Genomic DNA, 24,144 nt, shown 5'->3' with positions numbered 1-24,144 from the left:
TTGAGTCAACTTTTAGATCCCTATCTATAAAAATTAGAATTAAGTTTTTTTTTGTTAAGTTTCTAATTTTTCTCTATAATTTTAGAATTTAGAATTATACTAAGATGAACAATAAGAAGGCAAATATCCCAATTTGATTTAAAGAAATTCTTTAGCCACAACTGCAGATAATGTTGGTGCAGCAATATGTGCTCAAGGTGTTGAGAAGTGAATTAGTAGACATGACAAATGATGCATGGCAAGAGCATCATGTAAAATGCTTTCACCATTTGATTGTGACTGGAAATGTGTTATCTTCACATTGATGACAAGAAACTGATTTTGATAATGTATTATCTTCATCTAATTTTGCTTCTCTAATTCCACCTCTAATGATGTAGAATTGAAGAGGCTAATTCTTTATAAGTTTTTTAAGAAGAAAAATACTTCTTTATATTTTTTCAATATCTTTATCAAAAATTGACAAGACTCTACAAATTTGAACATGATATGTATAAATTACAATTACATTTTAATCTCAACATTATTTATACCGTGCCTTTAGGCACGAGCATACACTAGTATATACATATTACACCATTAACGACTAAATATTTTTAGTCGCCAATTAATTTTATAAATCCCTCCAAAATTTGAAATGTTTCCCTCCAAATATTTTAGTTTTTCAACGATTAAAATTTCTCTTTGTCGTTGAAAATAAGTTCTTGGGCCATTACTACCACTGTTGCCACTCCACCTCTACGACTACCATTACTACCACCATCACCACCACTCCACTACCACCACCACCACTACTGCCACTACTACTATCATTACCTCTCTTTCACCACCACCACCGCTACTCCATCTCCTCCACCACTACCACAACTTCACCACTAATCTCCTTCGCCATCACGACTACCACAACCATCACCTCTTATCCACCACCTTCACCACTACTGCCACTCCCTCTCCTCTACCACAAAAAATTAGTTCCTGATTTTTAGCAACCAAAAAAAATGGGCCGCAGAAAAATATTTTTCATTGACCATAAAAAATTAACTTTATTTTAACGGAAAATATTTTTCATTAAAATATTACCCCTACTTCTACCAAATAAAATAAAAATGAAACAAATAAATTTTCAACCTTAGTAACTAAAAAAAAATAAATAAATAAATAGAAAAATTCATTAACTACAAAAAAAATAAATTTATTTTAACAAAAAATAAATAAAATGGCGTCGTTCACACCGCCTATCCTAACTCTCCTCTTCTTTTCTTCTTTTTCTTTTCGTTTTCCCACTCTTTCTATCTGAATTCCCCTTCCCCCTTTTGTTTCTCACAATCTCAAATCCCTAATCCCTTAAACAAAAAATCCCCAATTTCAAAAATCCCCAAAATTCTCTCTCTCTCTCTCTCTCTCTCTCACACACACACACACACACACACACACACACACACACTCACGACTGCAAGCAGTGGCAGTAGCAGTAACAACAAAGGGAGATGATGGCGAGCAGCGAGCGATGACGGTGAGCAGGAAGTGACGACGGCTAGCAGCGGCAGCGGTGGTGAAAAAGCGAGTCCCGAAATCACTCAACATCTTTTTTTGGTCCACTACTGCTCCTCCTCCATCGCCTCCCGACTCTTGCCTCGACCAAGACAACACCAAATATCTAGGTCCATTGTAACCACTACTTTTTCTTCTCCCTCCAAATCTGCCGCCTTATCCACCTTCGTAGAGTCTCTGGTTATGCCCTTTGTTTGCTATCAGACTAGAGCCTCTAAAGTGGAAATCATAGACCCATTGAGCTAAGGTTAAGGCACACTCTCTCTCTCTCTCTCTCTCTATATATATATATATATGTATATATCACTTTTATTTAATTTTAGGTTTTTGGCCATTCCATTGCCGTTTCTTTTCTTCAATTTCTCCAATTTAGTATAAATTAGGCCTATATGTGGTTGATTATGATAAATTATTTATGGTTTCTATTGAATTAGTGCTTTGCTTTGTGTTTTGGATACCTAATTAGAATTTTTTTATTGTTCATTGTTTCTTTGTCTCTGTTTCTTTGAACTGTTTCTTTTTTGGTCTCTTGTAGTGGTTGTAGATATATTGGTAGACTAACAATTATTGTTATATTAACTACTGAAAAAATTAAAAAAGAAAATAAAAATGTTAACAATTGGACTTGTTGATTTTTTTGTGCCATAGTTGCTCAACACATATATATTTATTGAAAATTTTATTTTGTTAATTGATTTTTTTGTGCCATAATGTATTTATTTCATAGAATTTTGAGATATATTAATACTGTAATTGTGGGAATTTTCTACTGTAACAAAAAATTCTGATGTACTTCCTATGTTAGGAATTTGTTCCATTTATATAAATTGGTTCTGTTTTCTAATTCAATGATGCAATTATTAATTCAATTTTATTCAATTCAAACTCAAGTTTCTTTAATTCTCAGCTTAAAAATTAAATAATTTTTTTCCCATATATTAGTTAATTGAATTATTTTCAAGATCACCTAAATATTTTCCCCAAACTTTTCACTTCCTTGGTTTTTATGAGGGCATAAAGGGTTCTACGATTTTTTAAATATAATAGACTCCACATATACACATTGACATTTATTATTCGAATACACATGGAAAGGTTCATGCATTTATACCTAACTACAAGTTCAACAACGATATCTATCGAAATTAGCAAACAAAATAGCACACAAAAATTAATTTATTATTTAGTGCTTCATGAAACTACCCTTTTGTTTGTGGCCATATTATGCTACACAAATTAGTTTTTAATTAATTTCAAAGTTAATTATAGACTGCCATTGAAGTTGCCTACATGCAAAAGCCACTTTCAAGGCTACCAAAAAGGTGTCTATTATTTTGTTGTACAGCTGCACCAAATTCCAATGACCTCCCCTACACTCCATAGAACAGTTCCACTTATTTAAAATTTTTGGACAATTCTAATGAACAAATGGCATCCCCTTTTTTTTTGAACAGCAAAGAAAAGGATTTTATTGATGAAACCGAAAAAACAACAATTACATCAAAAAAGGCTAGGAGGAGGAGTGCTAAGAGCATCATAGCGAACCCTATCAATCCTAACTAGGTTGGCACCGACAGGGCCGCTCAATCATATGCAAGCACCACCACAAGAGTTGGTGAGGAACCAACCACAAACAACAAAGACTACCTCACCCAAAAAAGCATTGGCCACACCTAGAACAAACCAAGCAATCAATCTATTCCTATTCACCGGCCTCTCTGATCAACCATCCTCATAGCAGCAGCAGAGGAGACAACCAGAGCAACCAGCAGAAGAAGACTCTAGGACAACTACAAAACTACCCAGCAGAAGAAGGCACAGACAAGTAACTCTCTATAACCTTACTGATAAATCAAACTTCCAACATCCTTGGGTTTGTATCTTGGACTGTGTTTCCCACCTTGCCATCAAATCTACTACCTGCAGACCAAACATGCAATGATAACAAACTAACTCCTCTGCTAGAGAGTTAATGGAACCAACTTCCCACCCAGCAGCAAGCAACCCAGTAGCCCACACAGCTGGCCAGACAGTATTCTACACCCCAGCAGGCCAGAAGAAGTCCAACACCAATACCTACTTCAACCAATGCCCCTGATGCAGAACCTTACCTGTTGCAGGTTATTCACAAAATCATTTACAGAATAACCTGAGTAGCAAGCGCCCGCATCTTTGCACCACAACGCGACTCGCACTTTAATGGCCTCACACAGCTCCTCTAAATTTGGGTGAATGCCATTAAAGATACAATCATTTCTTAATTTCCAGATGGACCAAATCACAGCCAGAGGCATGGCCTTCCAAATCACCCTCTCTTTTTTATTCAGCCTTGTACCAACCCACCAATCAAACAGACAGAGCACTGAACCCGGTAGAACCCACTGCAAACCCCACCAATTTAGCATATGTGCCCAAACCTTCCAAACAAAAGGGCAAAGAAGAAGCACATGATTTACACTGTCCATTTCTTCATTGCAGAAAATACAACTCACATTGGCCTCATCTGAAAGCACTCTAATTCGTTGCAAAAAACTAGAGGTCTTTAACCTTCCTTTCCATGCCAACCAACCAAAAAATTGAGCTCTAGGCGAAGAAACATTATTCCATAGCAGATCTGAAACCTTACGAACTGTACCAAAGGAATTTTCACACCACTTATAAACCGAGAACACAGTGAAGTTACCTGACGGGTCTTCTTTCCAATGCAAAGCATCGGCCACACTTTCCCTAAGGGCTGGAGCATTACTCAGCAGCAATTTCAATCTATGCAAATCCTCCACCTCCCACTGAAAAAGTGCTCTTCTAAAATTGAGGTTCCACTCCACCCCACTGTGTCTTCTGGAGTGCATCACATACACAGAATCAAACTTTTCTAGAGACAAGGAATAAAGCCTAGGGAAAACTTCCATCAAGCTCACATTATTACACCATGTACCTTGCCAGAACAGAGTGTTTTTCCCATCCCCAATCACTGGAGCAGAGTTTTCTTTGAAGAATTCTACCAGATCTGGTCTGGTTCTAGCAACACCCAAGATATCAGCCCATATACAAGAGATCCTAGGGTTATCAACAGGTTCTGGACACCACCCTACCCCCACCTGCTTGTATTTGTTATCTATCACCTGTTTCCACAGAGCATTAGGTTCAGCCCCAAACCTCCACCACCATTTCAATAGGAGGCACTCATTCATGAGTCTAATCCTTTTAACCCCGAGACCCCCCTGCTGTTTGCTTTTAGCAATCTCCTTCCATTTAACCAAATGTATTTTCCTCCTAGAGCCATCCCCACCCCAGAGAAAATTGGATTGAATAGACACAAATTCCTTAGCAACCCCAGCTGGCATTTTGAACAAAGATAAATAATATATAGGTAAGCTAGACAACACAGATTTAACCAAAGTCACCCTACCAGCAAAGGAGAGGTATCTTCTCTTCCAAGAGGAAAGCCTTTGTTTGCATTTGGCTAATACCGGCTGGTTCCCAAATGGCATCCCCGTTGGTTCCCAAATAACATGTTTAACCGTTTGCTTGTTTCTATCCTCTTTCCTTCTCCATAGACTTGGGCAAGAGGGCCTTTGTTGTTGTGCTTCAATCCATTTGGTAAGCATGATTCATTAGAAAATAAAAAAGATTATTATGAAAAAGAGAGGATGTAATGTATAAAATAGAACTTCTTATACTCCAATAAGAAGTGTGGTAGCTTGGTCCATCTCTAACTTTGCCACACTAAACATTTGTTTGATACAAAACTTTTACAGTATTCAGAGTGGGATATATATGTATATACATATGTTTCCAAATATGCTTATTGTTTAAAATGATTAAGAATTTAGTCCTTGATATGGGTTTTTTTAGTTTGTGTAGAACTGTGGTTTGAATTTGTGATTGGTTGTTTCTATTGCTTATATTAGGTCAAGGATTTTGGTAATTCAAATATATAGAGATTTGGGTTATAAGATTTGTTGGAGAATCCTAGCCAACTCTAGGTTATGTAGACACACGTGTTTGCTAGTAAATTTAAAAATTAAAAAACATGATGTAAAGGTATTTGAGAATGGTGTAACATCAATCTTTTGTGTATATATTTCCTTTACATCCATGTTGAATGTATCTAACCTGATCTGATGCAATAGATGTGGTTTTGCCACAATTGGGCGGTATGTTGTGTAAGAACTTAAACGCAATCTAATTTTGATGTCGCATCTGATTGGATTATGAAGTCAAATCTTGAATTTGAGTTCTATGACTTTATCTGAAATAAGCATTGTTTAGATGATTACTTATCACTTTCCCATCTTCTTACCTGTAGTGATAGACAATTACAAGAATGCTCCTCAATATCTTTATGGCTTAAATCCTTCATAAATGGACATGTTCAAGACTGAAGATAATCCCATCCGCTGACAGTCTGAAAGTGTCACAGAGGTTTATGTTCACTGTATATCTAAGTGGCTATATGGTTGATAAATTTTATCAATCTTGCTGTTGTTACACCATAATAATAGTTATTTTTCTGTCTGATTGCTACAGATTGTGCTAGAAGTAACTGTGCTTCTTGTTGCTTAGTTCATGTGGTTGGATTATGATAACCCATTAAAGCCTGTATATCTATATATCTGTATATAAATTCTTCTGGGACTCAGGTTAATACTTGAACGTTTTCCATTTTTGTCTCATTTTTTCTTCTTATTATCAGTCCATTTATTTCATGAGGTAAGTTCTTGACAAGGCAGATTTCGTGACAATTATACTTGCTTGTACCTCATAATGTCCTTACCATTACCTTTTAACCTAGTTTTTCATCACAAAAATGCTAATTCTTCTTTATTCCCAACTTAATATCCATGGCTTAAATTGTTCATTGTAGGTAGTGTTTTTTGTATTTCATTCTTGCGCTCTGTTTTAAACTTTCTGGTTCATAAGTTAACCGTCTTCATTGGAGACTTAATAATTTGTACGTGTAAAAGATTTTTGGTAATTGCTTCTTGACCATTAATGTAATATGGCCAAGATGGATTGGTCAATAAATCTAATTCTCTCTCTCTCTCTGTATATATATACACAAGTAGAGCAATTTATTAATAATAAAAAGGAACATGGCATAGTCAAGCTTTGTTATGTAATTTGCCCATAAGTTGGTCAATGACATTTTCTGAATTTGAAAGGCTTTAATTGACAAATTTACAATATCATGTTGGTTTTGCAGGCATATTTTGTAACTAATATGGAGCCAATCAAGTTTCGGGAGTTTGGTTCACTTGTTCTTGAAGGTCTTGGCTATGAAAGGTACTCATCTTCTTGAAGGTCCTAAACTAATTATAGAACCTGTGTAGGCAGCTTGGTCCCAAGTATCCTAAGTTGTCCTGCATTAGAAGAAGGTAATTTGGTGTATTGAACCTCATCTTCGCGAAACTGCTGATTTGGTGTGGACTCGCATTTTCTCGCGCCCTGCCTTTCAGACATGGTTGAAATGAAAGGCCTCACAGTTGGAACTCCCGCAGTTCTGAATCTAGTCTCACAAGTGCAATGTGAAACTGATAGATACCAAAGAGTCCAATCCGGTAAATCGTTTTGAAAAATCGATTTTAAATCAAATAATGCCAAAATTTGACTGCTTTACCAGATACAAAGTTGCTACCTAAATATTTTATTTTTGAAAAAATTTAGGAAACCCTGACTCGTGCCAAAGGTCACGTGTCCGCCATCACCAAAGTTGCATCGGCTCGGGAACTTAGGTACGAGGGGAAAGGTCATGAATTAAGCACCCCCGCTCGCCCGATCAAAGATCAGCCTCTACTAATCATGATATGTTATTTTTTAAACCTTATGTCTTCTTGTTCTGGTTATTAGCTAACATTACTATGTGACACACACAAGCAAGTATATACTAAATCGCAAGAATTGGAACATTTCAAGCCATGTTTGTTTGCGAAAATGGTTTGATTTTGCCATCCTCAAGTGGGCTTAAAAGATGCGGATTTTCCACCTCAAGTGGGCTTTAAAACATGATTTGCCACAACAAAGTGGGCTTAAAGCACACATTTATTGAATCGTTCCAATCCAAACAACCAAGCCTCCATCCACAGGCATTCATGTAATTTAGCAAATAAGCACATAGCCTCATGGTAAGCATGCGAAATATGGCAACATGGCAATCACACTCATGCAAATATGCTAAAGCATAAAGACTTACTGAGTACTCCAAGTGAAAACAAAAACTAGTTAGAAAGATGTATGATCCTAACTATGTTAAGTGTCTAATGCAACACATGCAATAATGCAATTAAAAATAAACTCGACTATTTTAATCATGGTATTTGTAACACTTTGATAGCATGCTTTAAAACACGTATTCAAAGAAGTATTGAAATTATGATGTAGTTTGAATGATGCGCCGAGCATTGGTATATATAAGACAAATGAATGGATGCAAACATGCAAGCATAAGGTATGCTAATTGAAAATGTCCCTAACCTAACCATCAAAAGTGATTAAATAAAAGGGAGAAAGACGTGGGTTGAAAAACGTGCACACACGCACGCACACTTATTACAACTTTGCGCCCTCGCGAAGGAGGGTCTGAATAAATAAACTAACTAACTAGCTATGCTAAGCTAATTAAGCTAATTATTACAAAACTTCAATAAATAGCTAAACTAATCAACTAATTTATTACAACACTTGAAATGAATAATTAACTAACCATCTAAGCTAATTAATTAAGAATTTAATTAGGCTAAGCTAATTAAATATTACAACATCGACTAATTAGTAACAACTAATTGGACTAATTAAAATGTTACAACATAATTTATTATGCTAATGAAACAATGCATTCAAAATAAGCACCAAAGGAGGTGAATGAAGGGGGCATACGAGTCGCTTGAAAACCACTCTGTCTGTCCCGAACTGCCTCTGTTCCACCTTCAGCCATCGCCTCTGTTTCTGCAGAATTGCATTGCTGACCAAACACCAAGGGCCGGCCGTGCATCACTGAAGCCTGGCCGAGCCTACAAAGGGCCGGCCATTCATTGATTTTGTGTACAGTTCTGTTCTATGCTCTAAGGTGAAACAGGGCAGATAGAGCATTTTTCAAGCTCTGTTTGTCCTTCCTCTATTCTCTGTCATAGGAAGGCCTCAAGAGAAGAATAGAATCATTTCTAAAGACATCAATGAGCAATTGATTGCTTGATACTTTAGGACATGATTTTGGACAAAATCAATAAATGCAATGCAAATGGACCACCCCTCAATTTTTGTCATGAAATGAACACAAAAAAAAAAGAAAGTTGAGATGCTTCAAGGACATCAAAAACACCATGCATTGATGCATGATGGCACTTGACACAAGAAGCTTGGCATAACATCCGGCCAAGTTCAAGCTATTCAAGCCATTTTCTTTAAGTGTGTTAAACCAAATTTTAAGCCAATTTGCTTTAGTCATATCCATTCATTAGTCCATTTGTCATGGTGATGTTAAATTCCTCTAAACAAGAAGTGATGTTAAACAAGAGGTCCCTCTAATCATGAAAGAGAGATTATACCGTTGACGGTGAATCCCCAAAGAGATTAAGACATTAGGTGTAAATCTCTCTTACATGTATTGAATGACCTCAATCGGTTGAAATCATTCTTGAGAATGAAAGATATGAGATGGTTGATTGATTGGTTAGAGTGAGACACTTAACATGAAAACAAAGCAAAGAAAGCATTACAACTAGTTATGTAGGCCAACTTGTGAGACAATGCATGAACTAACCAGAGCATGAAATAATTTTAAGGGCCATGGAATCACCAAAACAGCCCCTAAAAGGGTAAAAATAGTGGCTAAGAACGCATTAAAAGCTTGGCAATGTAGAAGAGAAGCAAAGCTAGTGAACAAAGGTAAGGAAGGGTGGCTAACCCCTCCATTTTTGAAGCTTCAAAACATGGCTTTTAGCCTTTTTTAAGCCTCTGAAAATTAGTTTGAAAAAAGCAAAGAGTGAGTGAAAAGGAGAAGGTTCGAGTTATGAATAAAGGTGTAGAAAGAGCAAGCTCTCTCTACCCTTTTGGTAACTCTCCAAACCCAACTCTAACACTCCAAACAAGTTCAAAACCAAACAAAACAATAAGAAAAATGAAGTAGGTGACAGAAATGAAAGCAAGAGAGAAGAATACAAGCTTATACCTTTCAAGAAGCAAACTTGTCCTTGGAGCTTCAAACTTGATTCCTATGCACTCTCTAGTTTGAATTACACTTCCTCAAGATCAACCAAAGCTCTAGGGTGGTAAAACCAGGTTGTGTACGGTGTGTTTGGTGGAAATAAACAAGCTAGGTTAGCTCAAAGCTTGCTTGCCGAGGAAGAAGGACCTCAGAAGGCTCTCTATGTGTATATATCTCTTCTAGATTTTTTGTCCAACCCCCAAAACAATCCCAGAGCCTTTCTTTTATAGAATTCGAGCTCAGGAGGTGGCAAATATCTTCAAAAATGGACAGCTGGCGGCCTCCCGCCCAAAACAGTGTTTAATACCATAGAAGGCTGGTCGGCCATCAATACCCACGGTCGGCCATCACCAATGCACGGCCGGCGCTTGATGGCCTCTCCTGTTTTTTGGTTCAAACTCAACTCATGGAGGGAAAAGGTCCAAAAATAAAGCTCACAGGTTCAAACAAAGTAAATGTTGAAGATTTGAGGTTATTTCAGAAGCCTGATTAATTTCGAATCGCTGCAAATTCATAATTCAACTTTCATCATCAAGTGCATCGAATCAAGCGTCTAAGTCTTGCAGACGATCAAAAATGAGGTGTCTACATTTGGGAAGGTTGTTGTAATTGTCATAATTCTTTTAAGCTCAATTGAATGAGCTAGTGAATGTTTATTCAAAATTCAAACACGCATATCCTCAGAATAGGTTCTTATTAAATCAAGTTTGAAAAAAATTATCTTTATAATTTAGTTTTATGTTATTAAGCTCAAGCATATTATCAGGTTCCCGGTTTAGGAGTTAGAGCTAGATTTCGGTCTAGGCAAACTAGTTCCTTAAGAAACTTAGAATTCGAGGTTTTGACGCCCCAAAATCACCAAACAGCGTCGGATTAGCACGAAGCTTGGTACACACGACTGCCTTGGCACGAGAGACTTATGGTAGAAGACGAGACTCGAATCGAGTCCCCAGTTTGGGAGTTAGAGCCAGATTTCGATCTAGGCAAATTAGTTCCTTAAGAAACTTAGAATTCGAGGTGTTGACACCCCAAAATCACCAAACGATATCGGATTAGCATGAAAATTGGCACACACGACCGCCTTGGCACGAGAGACTTGTGGGAGAAGATGGGACTCGAATCGGGTACCCGATTTGGGAGTTAAAGCCGAATTTCGGTCTAGGCAAACTAGTTCCTTAAGAATCTTAGAATTCGAGGTGTTGACACCCCAAAATCTCCAAATAACATCGGATAAGGACAAAACTTGGCACATACAACCACCTAGGCACGAGAGACTTGTGGGAGAAGACGGGACTGGAATCAGATTCCCGTTTTGGGAGTTGGAGCTAGTTTTCGGTCTAGGAAAACTAGTTCCTTAAGAAATTTAGAATTCAAGGTGTTGACGCCCCACAATCACAAAACGGCGTCGAATTAGCACAAAAATTGGCACACACGACCGCCTTGGCAAGAGAGACTTGTGGGAGAAGATGGGAGTCAAATCGGGTTCCAGGTTTGGGAGTTAGAGCCGGATTTCGGTTTAGGCAAACTAGTTCCTTAAGAAATTTAGAATTCGAGGTGTTGATACCCCAAAATACCAAACGACGTTGGATTAGCACGAAACTTGGCACACACGACCATCTAGGCATGAGAGACATATGGGAGAGGACGGGACTCGAATCGGGTTCCCGGTTTGGGAGTTAGAGTCAGATTTCAGTCTAAACAAACTAGTTCCTTAAGAAACTTTAAATTTGAGGTGTTGACGCCCCAATATCACCAAACGACGTCGGATTAGCACGAAACTTGGTACACACGACCGCCTTGGCAGGAGAGACTTGTGGGAGAAGACGGGACTCGAATCAGCTTCCCGATTTAGGAATTAGAGCCGGATTTCGGTCTAGACAAACTAGTTTCTTATGAAACTTAGAATTCAAGGTGTTGACACCCCAAAATCACCAAACGGCGTCGGACTAGCACAAAACTTGGCACACACGGCCGCGTTGGCACAAGAGACTTGTGGGAGAAGACAAGACTCGAATTAGGTTCTCGGTTTAGAAGTTAGAGCCGGATTTCGGTCTAGGCAAAATTATTTACTTAATTATCTTCGTAATTGTATAGTAGTTAAATTTTTATATTTTTCTATAATTAACATATTAATACATAATTATATTGTCATTAATTACTTTCGTTTTTTGTTTTTAGATATTTCCTGAGTAAGAGTTTTCTTTTTGTGGAATGCATGCCTGTAAAAAATGTGACTAACTTTTGTTTTTGTTACCCACGGAGAATGATGAGGAAAAATTTTGTTTTTGGTTTATGTTATTTTGAATTGTAAACAACATTATGTATTTAAACATTATATATGTATTATGAAACATTATGTAGTGGGGTAATTTTGTTAATGTGTAGTTATGAATGAAAGAATATTTTATTATGGAGAAATTGTTATTTCTATACAGGAATTTTTATATTATTATGCATTTTTTTTTTGTGCGACGACACCACATCGTCACAAAAAACATTAGAACTAAAATTTGTTTTTTTGGCGACATAGGCAATGCCGTCACAAAAGAAATTGGCGACAGAGGTCATGCTGTCGTAACAAAAAAAATTTCATGACAGCATTTTTTTTTGCCATCTCAAATAAAACTTTTAGCAACGATACAACATTGCAGTGGCAAAAGGTCTCAATTTTTTACTTATTATAGGCAAAAGGCCACAATTGCCGTCGCAAAAAACTTAAATTGGCCACTATGCCGTTGCTAAAATATTGTAACAACGCCCTCTGTTGTGACCCCCCATTTGCTATCGCTAAAAGATTTTTGAGACGGCATTAGGAGTATTAGCGACGACATTTTGCCGTCGCAAAAAACTTAAATTTTTGTAGTGCAACAAGTTAACTCATCAATCAAGGCTCCAAACAATGAAGAGGAGGTTCCAATTATAATAACTAAAAGGTCAAATGCAACCCATAACTTTTCAAAAGTCCAAAAAAAAAATGTTACTATAGAGTAACGGTTACCACTTAACATAAACAAGTCGGGATTAAGACTCTAGACACTACATCTACAACCAAGAAAGTGTTTTTAATTAGTTTTTCTATTTGTATAGAAACTGATCATAGAACCTAGAATTTTTTTATTATTTTTAATTACTAATTGCACTGATATAAGCACCTAATTAGTAGTATTGACCAGAATATGTCACAGTGTAGCTGTATACAGAGTATCCAGTGATAAGTATTAGGAATCAGGTGATGCAGTCATGAATTTTTAAAAATAATTAACTATGAAAAAAATATTTATGTTGGCGATTGTGGATCTTGATTAGTATATTATATACTTTACCTCACACGTTCATGGATCCAACTAAAGGCATTGTTGTCTTACTAAAATTTAAGTGCATACGTTTGAGGTGCAATTGTACGAAAAATACCTTGCAAGGAGGAAAGGTGCATTTCAAATGTTGCTAACTCCTATATATTATTAGTTGATAGATGTGGTAGTAATTTTATATGTTAACATGACTGTTGTATACATTATGTTCTTTCAAGCCTTTAGATTCAATAAGGGTATTTTCATTCAAATAAAACGTACTCTTGGAAAACTTATATTAGTAATACTGTTTTTGTGTCCTTGCATTTGTAAAGACTTATAATGGATGAGCTAAAAACAAAACCCCTTACAAATTTTGAGCACTATAATTCTAAATTTGCTAAATTTAAGTATTAAAAGTAAATTAATAATAATGTGATACCAGCGACAAAACACTTTCAACTTAGAAACCGAATGATGCGACACCAATCGTAGATTGTAGAAGGAAAATCGGCAAAGTCATTTTCAAATTTCAAAGAAATTTGGAGAGTATATGAAGCAATTTTTTTCTAATGTGAAGCTGGTGATATTGTTTGAATAACACAATAACCTCCAAGGGTGTTTTAGTAACTATAACATGAATGGGGGGTAATTCTATTTTCATATACTAAATTCCCTTAGAGCACACACTGAATGAATACTTTCTCAGAGCACACATCAAAAATAAAAATATTCTCAGTACACATCTCTTCATTCCAACAATGCTCTTATATTTTATTTTCAAAATCCTTTTTTATTTTTATTTTTTTTATCCACCTATTCTTCTTCTTTCGAAAAACTTGGAATGATATTGCTACCGTTGTCGTTGCCGCCAACACCACCACTCTTAGCCCTCCATTGCCACTGCTACTCTTAGCCCATCCTTGCTTTAGCCTAAACCACCCTAATATACCCTTGCTACCTACCATTTCTTCAAAACGTTAACCTCTACGACCTTCTCCGCCACGATCCCAACCTCTACAAATCTTTTTATTGTCGTGAACCCAACATTTGCAAACCCTAGATCCGTTCGAAGGTTGATATCCAACCAAACCCTATATGTTCTGATGTGTATTGGGAAAATAGAAAAAGATAAAGATTTGTCCTAAATTATAATTTAATTAAACGATAAAAATGTAATTTTGAAGAAATTCATTAAGTGTGTGCCCTGGGGAGATTTAGTGTGTGGAAATAGAATTACTCATCAATGGGATTTATTGGAACATAAGAAAACAATTTGGATTAAGTGAAATACAAGTAGGTGAAGAGAGATTTATGAAAAAGTACCTCTATAATTTATTCTTTAACTTAAAGCAAGATTTATCTATTTAAGTGGAACGGGCTCAATAAGCAACAAAGTGACACGTTCTTTGTTCTTCCCTCCAATATCATGTCCATGGCCATCTCCATGTTGGTACATGAATTGGGAAACCCTAGCCATGTTTGTTACAATCTCAACAAAAGTGCCATTGATGGAAGAGATCACAACACGAGCTTCATTGATCTTCTTCCATGCCTCACTAATCAAATAGTTTATGTGTTCTTTGGCATCTTCCGCAGAAACACCAGTTTCGTGCATGTAAATTTGGATTGATTTAGGAATGTCACCTCATTTTACCTCATCCTAAACAAATCAAGAAGAAATTGTAGATCGATAGGTGTTAGTAAAGAAAAAGGAATTGCAAGTAACTTTATGAAGTACTTAGGCCAATATAAGAAATATGTATTGCTCTACTTGGACTAGAGGATCCAATTTAGGGCAATTTGGACCCATTTCGAGTGCATCTCGGTGATCTGAACCACTTATTTTGTACCTTCCGAGTAGATCATCCATGCAATAAACACGTCAAACAGATATCGGTAGTAACATATTTGGATCACATTTGTCTTTTAAAAAAATAGGCTGTCTATTCTCAAGATCATACTTGTCATTTATTTTTTTAAAAAGGAAAACGTGATCCAACCATGTGACTAACAATATCTGATCAATTGAATTTTTTGTATTAATAATCTACTCAAAAGACGCTAAAAATTAAACAGTTCAGATTATCAAGATAGACTCAAAACAGGCCAAAATTGCTCTATATTAAACCCTCTAGTCTAATTAGAGAACTTGAAAGAAGCCCAATCCAATTAGCTTACACACCCATGATGTTCCCAAATCATCTGCAAGTCTTGCAACCATTGATGACCACTTAATTATGTCATCGCACTTTTTCTATGCATTCCAACTCCTCGTTGGTTATGGCATTTGTACTTAGAAAATAAGCATGTGCTAGTAATGTAGGAATAGAGGAAAAAAAACCTCATTCCCCAGTCCATTCTCTCTCTAAAAACTCTCTCTTTCTAAAAACCTCCTTCCCCAGTCTCTGTTTGGGCTGGCCGGCCGCCGCCTTTGGCTATGGCGGTCGGCTGGTATAGCTCGTTTTCGGCGTTTGCCTGTGTGTTTTTTCTTTAAATAAACTTGAATCCCTCATTTTCCCCACCTAGGAGTGTTATATGTTGCTGCAGGGGTCGTCCAGGTTTGTCTCCAGGGGCCGTTGGGTTTGCGATTCAACCTTGCTGCGGGGGTCGTTCAGGACTTTCATTCGAGCGCTTTCTGGCGAGTAGGAGCTTGAGGGGTGCTTTCTGGTTAAGATTGGTGGAGAAGTGGGTGTCGCAAGAGCCGTAGGCGATCCAGTTTTTGTCCAGGTGTCACTCGAGCGCTCCTTCTCGTGAGAGAGTTTGAGGGATGAACTTCCATTTGTATGGAGGTGTCTTTGGAGTAGAAGATCTGTAGCATGGTTTTTTGCAGCAGCTTGGTTTATTTTTCATGTGTTGGCTATGGAGTTGGGCAGCAGCATAGACGTGGGCTGCAGCAGAGGCTTGGCGTAGCTATTGGGTGTGAGCAGTTCGGGTGTGAGCAAGAAGAAGGCTTGGTGGGCACTGATCAGTGGGTGATGTTTTGTTTTTCATCAGGGGTGTTGCCGCAGGTGGTGGCTTTGGAGTTTTCGGCAGGGGAGTTGCCGCAGGTGGTGGTTATGGAGTATTCTCGGCCGGTGTGGTTTTGTTTGTTTAGCAGTTCGGGTGTGGGCTTTGGGAGGTGGGAGCTGCAGCAGTTAGGGGTGGCGTGGGCAGCAGCTAAGGAGTGGTTGTAGCAATAGAGGCTGCAGCAGAGGCGTGAGGGGTAGGCCTTGGCAGAGGAGTTGTCTGATCAGCAGAGGAGTGGGCCTTGGCAGAGGAGTTGTTTGATTAGATGTTGTTTTGGTTTGGTTCGGGCTGCTTTGGTTGTCTTGGTTTAGTTTTGTTTTGTTTGGTTTAGGTGTTTTGGTGGATTGATTGTGTGTGGGTTCATGTTTTTTAATTTTTCTAGTTAAGTTCTTCTTAACTTTTTTATTTAAAAAATCGTGAGGCTTAGGGGTTGGTTGTATGGGTGCGTATAGCAGTAGTAGGAGTATTTTTATACTTCCGAAACTCTTTCGATGCATGCCATCTTCCTGTACTTTTAATTTCATACTGTTAAATGAAATTTTTCTTTGCTGATCAAAAAAAAAAAAATGTAGGAATAGAGGATGAAGTCCATGCATGGTCAAGGTACTCCTCAAGTGTTGGCATGTATCCACTGTGAGACCATCTTGCTTCCTTCATGTAACATTGACATAAATCTCGCCACTACAACATTTCAAAAAAGGCAAATTATATTCTTTATATTTTTCCTCATGTCAATTTGGTCTGTAATTTAAATTGTATTGATTTTGTTCTTCAATTTTTGTTATATTGTGTCAATTTAGTCTTATTAATAACATCCATTAGGAAATTGAATAGAAAAAAAAGGATGAAATGACCCATTCAAAAAGGAATAGATCATTTTAAATTAGATGACAACCCTTCAATCACTTTGAAGAAAATGAATGAACTATTTTGTCCCTTTTCATTCTATTTTTCAAATGGACATTATCAATTAGATTTAATTGACACTCTATGAAAATTTTCAAGATAAAATTGATACCATGAGAACTATAAGAATCAAATTGACACAAGAAATAAAATTCATAGACTAACGGAAAAAAAAAAAAAACATTTGAGCACCTTTTTTTTTTTTCTTTTCTTGATAAAATTGAGCATGAATTTAGTAAGCTAATATACTGCATTTTTTTGAATGTGATCAAGTAATTATATGGTAGTTTGCTTAAATAAGATATAAAAAAGGATGTGGGTACCTTATTTTTAAGGTATGGGAGGATATGGACACCATGTTCCTTAAGAGTGACATAAGCCATTTCATTAATGGTATTGAATAAACCAAGGAAGCATATCTTCATATAGTCTGGAAGGTGTTCGACTGCATTGACATCCCATCTGAGATGCAAAAGTATTTTTAAAATTTTCTGTTAAAAACTTAAATAATTTTTTTACTTGTACAAAAAATAATTATAGAATCAAATAAATTCTCTCATATAAGTGTGGAAGCTAACAAAAAAGTGAAATCCACCTCACATGAGAGAAGATTATGTTTGATTTTGTAATGAATGAATGTCTCTTTAGACTTTTTAAAACTTAAAAAGTCCATAAATTGTTCCGCTGCATTAACATCTCATCTGAGACGCATAAGTGTTTTCAAAATATTGTGTTAGAAACTTAAATAATTCTTCAACTTATGTATAAACTAATCGCAAAATCAAACATAACCTAAATTTGTTATGAGTGAAAAAATTATGTCTGATTTTATGATCGATTTTTATACTATTAGACTTTTTCAAACTTTTATGGTCACCTAAGAGCAAATATTAAGAAGGAATGACATTCCCTACTTGTACCAACCTGTCAATGGCAGTGGTGAAAAGTTGGAGTTCATCCAAGGTACCATAAGCATCATAAACATCATCAACACATGTTGCCAATATATTGATCCTTGTTTCCATGCTCCTAAAATTTTGGAACTTAGGCTCAAAAGCCTCTCCCAGAGACCATAAATAATTCTCCACCACCCTCTCCCTAACAAAGGGCAACTTTTCCCCCCAACCTGTGCTTTCCCACCACCTATTAATTATTAAGTAAAGTACGTAGAAAGATAAAATCAGTAATAATATATAAATGTCTTTTACAACAAAATTTTCACTTTTATCAATTAAAAAATTTAGTGTCTAAAACTCTTATATATTATAATATGTGCATTAAATATAAAGTCATTTATCACGAATTGGCCAATACATATGTGGAAAAAAAAAATCAACAAGTATTGGCCTATACGTAAAACCATCATAACACAAAAACCAAATAATAATAAATAATAAATAATAAAAAGATAAATTATAAATGTACTTTTTGAGATTCGTTTAAAATACGAATTATTTTTTATGATTTAAAAAATTATAAATGTTTTATTGTCAAATTTTTTTATTTAACAAAATTAATTAAAAAAAATGAAATTCTTAACTGTTTCCTATACAATAATAAAATTATGTGAATAATTAATTGGAATTAAATTTTAACATCATTAAAAACTGTTAATTAACTTAATAATTTATTAATAAAAATAAGTATTTGTTATGAATTAAAAACATTAGAGGACAATATGTAATTTTTAAAACTATAAGAGACAATTCGTATTTTAAATAATTAAAAAAAATGTGTTTATAATTTACCCTAATAAAAAATAAAGTTGAGGGAATCATTGAAGTACCTTGGGGTATATTATAACCATGTTGTCTCAAAAGCCTAAATTGAAGAGCTGTAGAATGTAAATCCTCATTGTTCCACTTATCATCATTTCTAATATTGTCCAACACTCTCTTTATTTCATCCTCAAAGTGGTAAAACACTCCAAGCCTTTGCAAGTCATCAATCATCTCACGTCCACCCAATGGATCCACCACTTCTGCAAGCATTCTCTTCACTTCTTCCTTCAACTTTTCAGCACCCTTTACATATATATCTCCCTAAAAAAAAAAAAAAAAAGTATTAATTAATGTTAGCATGCAAAACATTGCTTCAAATGAAACACAATTTAGAGAGTAAATAAAATTAATAAAAATCATATATATACCACATATTTACTATTTGGTGACTGCAGAGAGTCATAGTCCCAAATGGGAGGTTTATAGTTGGCGGTTCGCCTAACAATCGTCTGATCACAAGTTTGGTTCAAACTGATGCATCGAACGGTGCACAGAGCTTGGCCATGATCAATGGAAGCAGCAGATTGTGATGATGCACAGCTTTGAGATGGTATCCTAGTTGAAGTGTAAAGAGAAGAGGTTGGAACTACAAGTTTAAGAAGAGCAAGAGCCATTGCAATGAGTTTCTAACAAAGCTGCTGCTGATGCTGCTGTTGTGATTGTTCGGCTGTGAAACAACCTCTATTTAAAGGAAAGGAAATAGGTTAATTACACTTATTGTAATGTCATTTTGGCCTTTTCCCTTTTAATTATGTCAGCTAATGTCTTACATTTTAAATTAAGTTATAATATCACACTTTTGTCCATTTATAATTAATATGATTGACGTAACTTGTCAAATTTGGTAAAAGTGACATTTTTTTTTTTTTCTAATCAACATTTCTACATTTTTATCAAAATTACTTTAATCTTTTCACTTTCATTAAAATTTTAATTTTCGTCAACTTTATTGACAGTAGATAGATAGAATGATAACATTACAACTTGATTTAAATATAAAAAGTTGACTATCAATCACAATTGAAAATAAATAGACCAAAAGTAAGATTAGGATGAAAGTGTAAATGTGATAAATGTAATTAACTCAAAAATAAAAAATAAAAATGATACATCAGAAAGGGTTTATCCGATTTCATTACTACTGAATATGACATTATTACTCTTTTAAGAAAAAGTAAATTACATTTTATCCTTTATGCATCACCATTTTCTCATTTAGAAGTAAAAAATTATTTCTCTCCGTCACCTCCTCCATGCAAACCGAAGCAACACACACTCAAAAGAACTCTACCATGTCAACATAAATTTCAGAACATAAACCTTACACTTTGGATCATTTACCATGTGTATTATCAAGAAATCAAGACAAAATGACATACCTGAATCTATTGATGAACGGTTAAATGGAAGCGTGATTATCAATGAACTCTTTGTTATTGATTATGATATTGCCTTCTAATCCTTTCCCCTTTGGTGCCTTATGTTTCTCCTTAAGAGGATTTAGGAAAAATGGCAGTGTTCTTATTTCTACCTGGGAAGGAATATGGACCATAACCTTTTAAAGGTTGTAATTGTTTTTCAAAACTGAAAGGTTGTGGAAGTTTAAAAGGAATGAAAACCAACTTTAACCATTATTGGTTTTAATTTCTATTTATTGGTTTTCAAAACTGAAAGGTTGTGGAAGTTCAAAAGGAATGAAAACCAACTTTAACCAATATGTTTTAATTTCTATTTCTGCCCCTCATAGAAATAGAAATTATACAACTAGTATCTACACATTAGGTCCATAACACATATACCCTTAAGCCTATTAACTAAATTGAATCACTTAAATTGTAGGCTTCTTATAAATGATAATATCAGATTTAATTATGTGGTCCCATTGAGACATTATCTAACATACCAAAGTCATAGATTTCTTATTTTCTCACATCTTTCCTCTCCTCTTCTTCTTCTCTCTATCTTTTTTTTTTTTTTTTTTTGAGAGATTAAAAATATAAAAAATTGAAAGAATAATGTTAAAAATATTTTTCATATGATTAAATATTAATATTTTCATATGATTTCTCTCCCCCTCTCTCTCTCTCTCTCTCTCTCTCTCGGTAAATAATTTTCAAAATTTTTAATTTTTTTTTGTGTTTATTTTTTTAAATTAGTTTTTCTATTAAATTAAAATTTAAAAATTAAATTTCAACCAAACACATATGATGATAGGATGAATTGGGTTGATATTAATTGTGTGAATGTATTGGTTTAGACAGAGAAAATGAAGAGTGAAATGTTTGCCGGGTATGTATTATAAATATATTATTGTCCTGTGTAATAATGCAATGTAACATGTGAGGTAAAAGAGTGCTTGTATTGTATTGTATTATATTTTTTTATTATTTTTATTTGTATTACTTGTCCTATAATTATATGAGTGAGAGTGACCGCGTATGTTGCTTTATTAAATAAAAATGTCGTTGAAACAAAGAGATATATAAGTTAATGTAAATATATGAAGTCTTCAGATACATATTTAAACAGCTTTGAGATGGTATCCTAGTTGAAGTGTAAAGAGAAGAGGTTGGAGCTACAAGTTTAAGAAGAGGAAGAGCCATTGCAATGAGTTTCTAACAAAGCTCTGCTGATGCTGCTGCTGTTGTGATTGTTTGGCTGTGAAACAACCTTTATTTAAAGGAAAGGAAATGGGTTAATTACACTTATTGTAATGTCATTTTGGCCTTTTCCCTTTTAATTATTGTAAGAATTAATAATACATGTAACCATAATAATAATGCGGAATTAAACTTTACAGGATCTTGAATTCAATACAACTCAATAATAAAATGAATATACCTTTGTCAGCCATTGAATTGGAGAAGTTGAGAAAATACCCCTTAGAGTTGAACCTTTAATTTTGGCTCACCTTCTTCTCTCTGTCTCTCTTAATTGGGATGACTATAAAACTTAAAGTGATGGAAAAAATACTCATGATATGAAAGGGGAGTCACCCATCCTTATATAGAGGAGAGAAGAGGGCCAGATAAACTCTATCAGAAGAATTCCTAATCCATCAAGGTTTCCTTCTTATCTTAAAAGAGTGATTATATTAAAATTCTATTTACTGAACTTGATCTCAAAATATTGGCTTTATCTATTTGTGGAGTCCAAATAAATTAAAACATGTAGAAAATATATAGACTATTGGGCCACACTAGAAAAATAAATCCAACATTCTCCCACTTGGCCCATTAAGCCGATTATGATGCAATTATGAGTTTTTTCAAAAATATGCAACTCAAAAAATTTTGACTCATTAGATTCCACACTAAAAACTTTGACATGTGATCACGAATTTTAAAAAATAGCCAATAAGTTCAGATATATTAGAAACTATAATACTGTGATTACTTCAGATCATCAATGTCAGTCATAGCGGTTATATAACATTTATGTTATATTTCCTTCTATGCACCACACCATTGATAACCTTCACCAACCCAGTCCTTTATTGGGATATATAATTATTTGCCTGAAAGGCCCCTGTAATTTGTCTTGTTAAGACATTTCCTGTTTATCAATATTCAAAATAATGTATACACATACTTTTAGAAACAGGAAAAACAGAAACAAAATTATTATTGCGCAAATAGTGTAAAAAATAAGCACTCATGATTAACCATACACATCAAGGGTTGCTTAAAAGACCCATCCTGATAACATGCTCTTTGTATGTCTTTGGTGGCAATCCCTTTGTGAATGGATCAGCAATCATAAGAGAGGTGCTTAAGTTTTCAATTAACACTTGTTGTTTCTGGACTCTCTCTCTAACAACCAAGTACTTTACTTCCATGTGTTTGGAACCACTGGAGTACTTTCCATTCTTAGAGAAGAAAACTGCTGGTATTGTCACAATATATCTTCAGCGGCCTGGCAATTGAGTCAACAACACCAAGTCCTGAGATGAAATTTCGCAACCATAAAGCATGATTTGTAGCCTCAAAGCATGCCACAAACTCAGCCTCCATAGTAGATGAAGCAATAGTGGACTGCTTCACACTCTTCCATGAAATTGCTCTATTAGCTAGTAGAAAAACAAAACTCGATGTAGATTTTCTACTATCAAGACAACCAGCAAAATCTAAGTTTGAGTATCCGATAACTTCCAACTGTTCTGATCTCCTATAGGTGAGCATATAATCCTTTGTTCCCTGAAGATATCTCATAACTTTCTTTACTGCTTTCCAATGTTCCATTCCAGGATTACTTCGGAATCTTCCCAACATTCCAACTGCAAAACTAATATCTGGCCTGTTACATGTATGGGCATACATCAAGCTCCCTACAGCTGATGCATATGGAATGTCCTTCATTTGTTTTCTTTCCAAGTCATTCCTTGGACACTGTTTTTTACTTAATTTATCACCCTCCATGATGAGTGCATCACCGGCTGAACAAAACTGCATATTGAATCTCTCCAAAATACGATCAATATATCCTTTTTGAGATAGTCCTAGCAATCCTCAAGATCGATCCCTAAAAATCTCTATGCCAATAATATAGTTTGCCTCACCCATATCGACCATTTTAAAGTTCTTGGAGAGATATTCCTTGGTTTCATGCAATAACCCAAGGTCATTACTAGCTAACAAAATGTCATCCACATATAGCACCAACATAATGAACTTGCTCCTACTAACCTTCAGATATATGCACTGATCAACTGCATTTTCCTTAAATCCGAAAGAGGTAATGGTATCATTAAACCTTAAATACCATTTCCTAGAAACTTGTTTAAGGCCATATATGGATTTTTTTAATTTGTAAGCTAAATGTTCTTTACCTTTCTTTGCAAATCCTTCAGGCTGCTCCATATAAATTTCTTCATCCAAATTCCCATTTTAAAAAGCAGTTTTCACATCTATTTGATGCAACTCTAAGTCATAATGAGCTACTAATGCTAGGATGATTCTAAGCGAGTCCTTCTTAGATATTGGAGAGAAGGTCTCTGTATAGTCTATGCCTTCTTTTTAAGTAAAACCTTTGGCAACAAGTCCGACTTTAAATCGTTCGATATTGCCTTTTGCGTCACGCTTGGTCTTGAAGACCCATTTACACCCAACCTTTTTGCAGTTATTAGGCAATTCGACAAGATCCCAAACACTATTCTGTTCCATGGATTTTAACTCTTCATTTATAGCATTGACCCATTTAGAAGAATCATCACTATTCATGGCTTGTGAAAATGAGACTGGATCTTTGTTAATCCCAATATCAAAATCAGATTCCTGTACATACACCATGTAATCATCTGGAATGGCAGGCTTTCTTTCTCTCTGAGATCTTCTCAGAACTGCCTGGTTCTACAATATTTTCAATGGTGGTATCTTCATGAAATGGTGAAACATGAGGTGGTGAA

At 35.3% G+C, this 24,144-nt stretch overlaps 1 protein-coding gene and 1 pseudogene across 1 annotated transcript; both read right to left on the bottom strand.

Annotated features, from left to right (window-relative positions):
• Positions 1–17,849: 17,849 nt before the first annotated feature.
• Positions 17,850–19,354, bottom strand: LOC145803617 ((-)-alpha-terpineol synthase-like). The gene is made up of 3 exons (XM_082896933.1): positions 19,109–19,354; positions 18,746–19,001; positions 17,850–18,085 (listed from the first exon to the last, which is right to left on the bottom strand). Exons 1-3 carry the CDS (start codon positions 19,352–19,354, stop codon positions 17,850–17,852), a joined length of 738 nt encoding a protein of 245 aa, XP_082753059.1.
• Positions 19,355–19,366: 12 nt separating this feature from the next.
• On the bottom strand, positions 19,367–23,098 carry LOC145803616 (secreted RxLR effector protein 161 pseudogene; annotated as a pseudogene).
• Positions 23,099–24,144: the final 1,046 nt, after the last annotated feature.

Source organism: Camellia sinensis, chromosome 12, assembly GCF_055761805.1.
Source record: "Camellia sinensis isolate YWXY chromosome 12, ASM5576180v1, whole genome shotgun sequence".
In the NCBI taxonomy this organism is placed as follows: domain Eukaryota; kingdom Viridiplantae; phylum Streptophyta; class Magnoliopsida; order Ericales; family Theaceae; genus Camellia; species Camellia sinensis.
This window is presented reverse-complemented; position numbering and strand designations above follow the sequence as displayed.

Coding starts and splice junctions, on each gene's coding strand:
- LOC145803617 (XM_082896933.1), bottom strand. CDS start 19,354: ATGGCTCTTGCTCTTCTTAAACTTGTAGTTCCAACCTCTTCTCTTTAC. Junction 19,002..19,108: donor CACCAAATAGTAAATATGTG/GTATATATATGA, acceptor TTTTTTTTTTAG/GGAGATATATATGTAAAGGG. Junction 18,086..18,745: donor TGGTTATAATATACCCCAAG/GTACTTCAATGA, acceptor GGGAAAGCACAG/GTTGGGGGGAAAAGTTGCCC.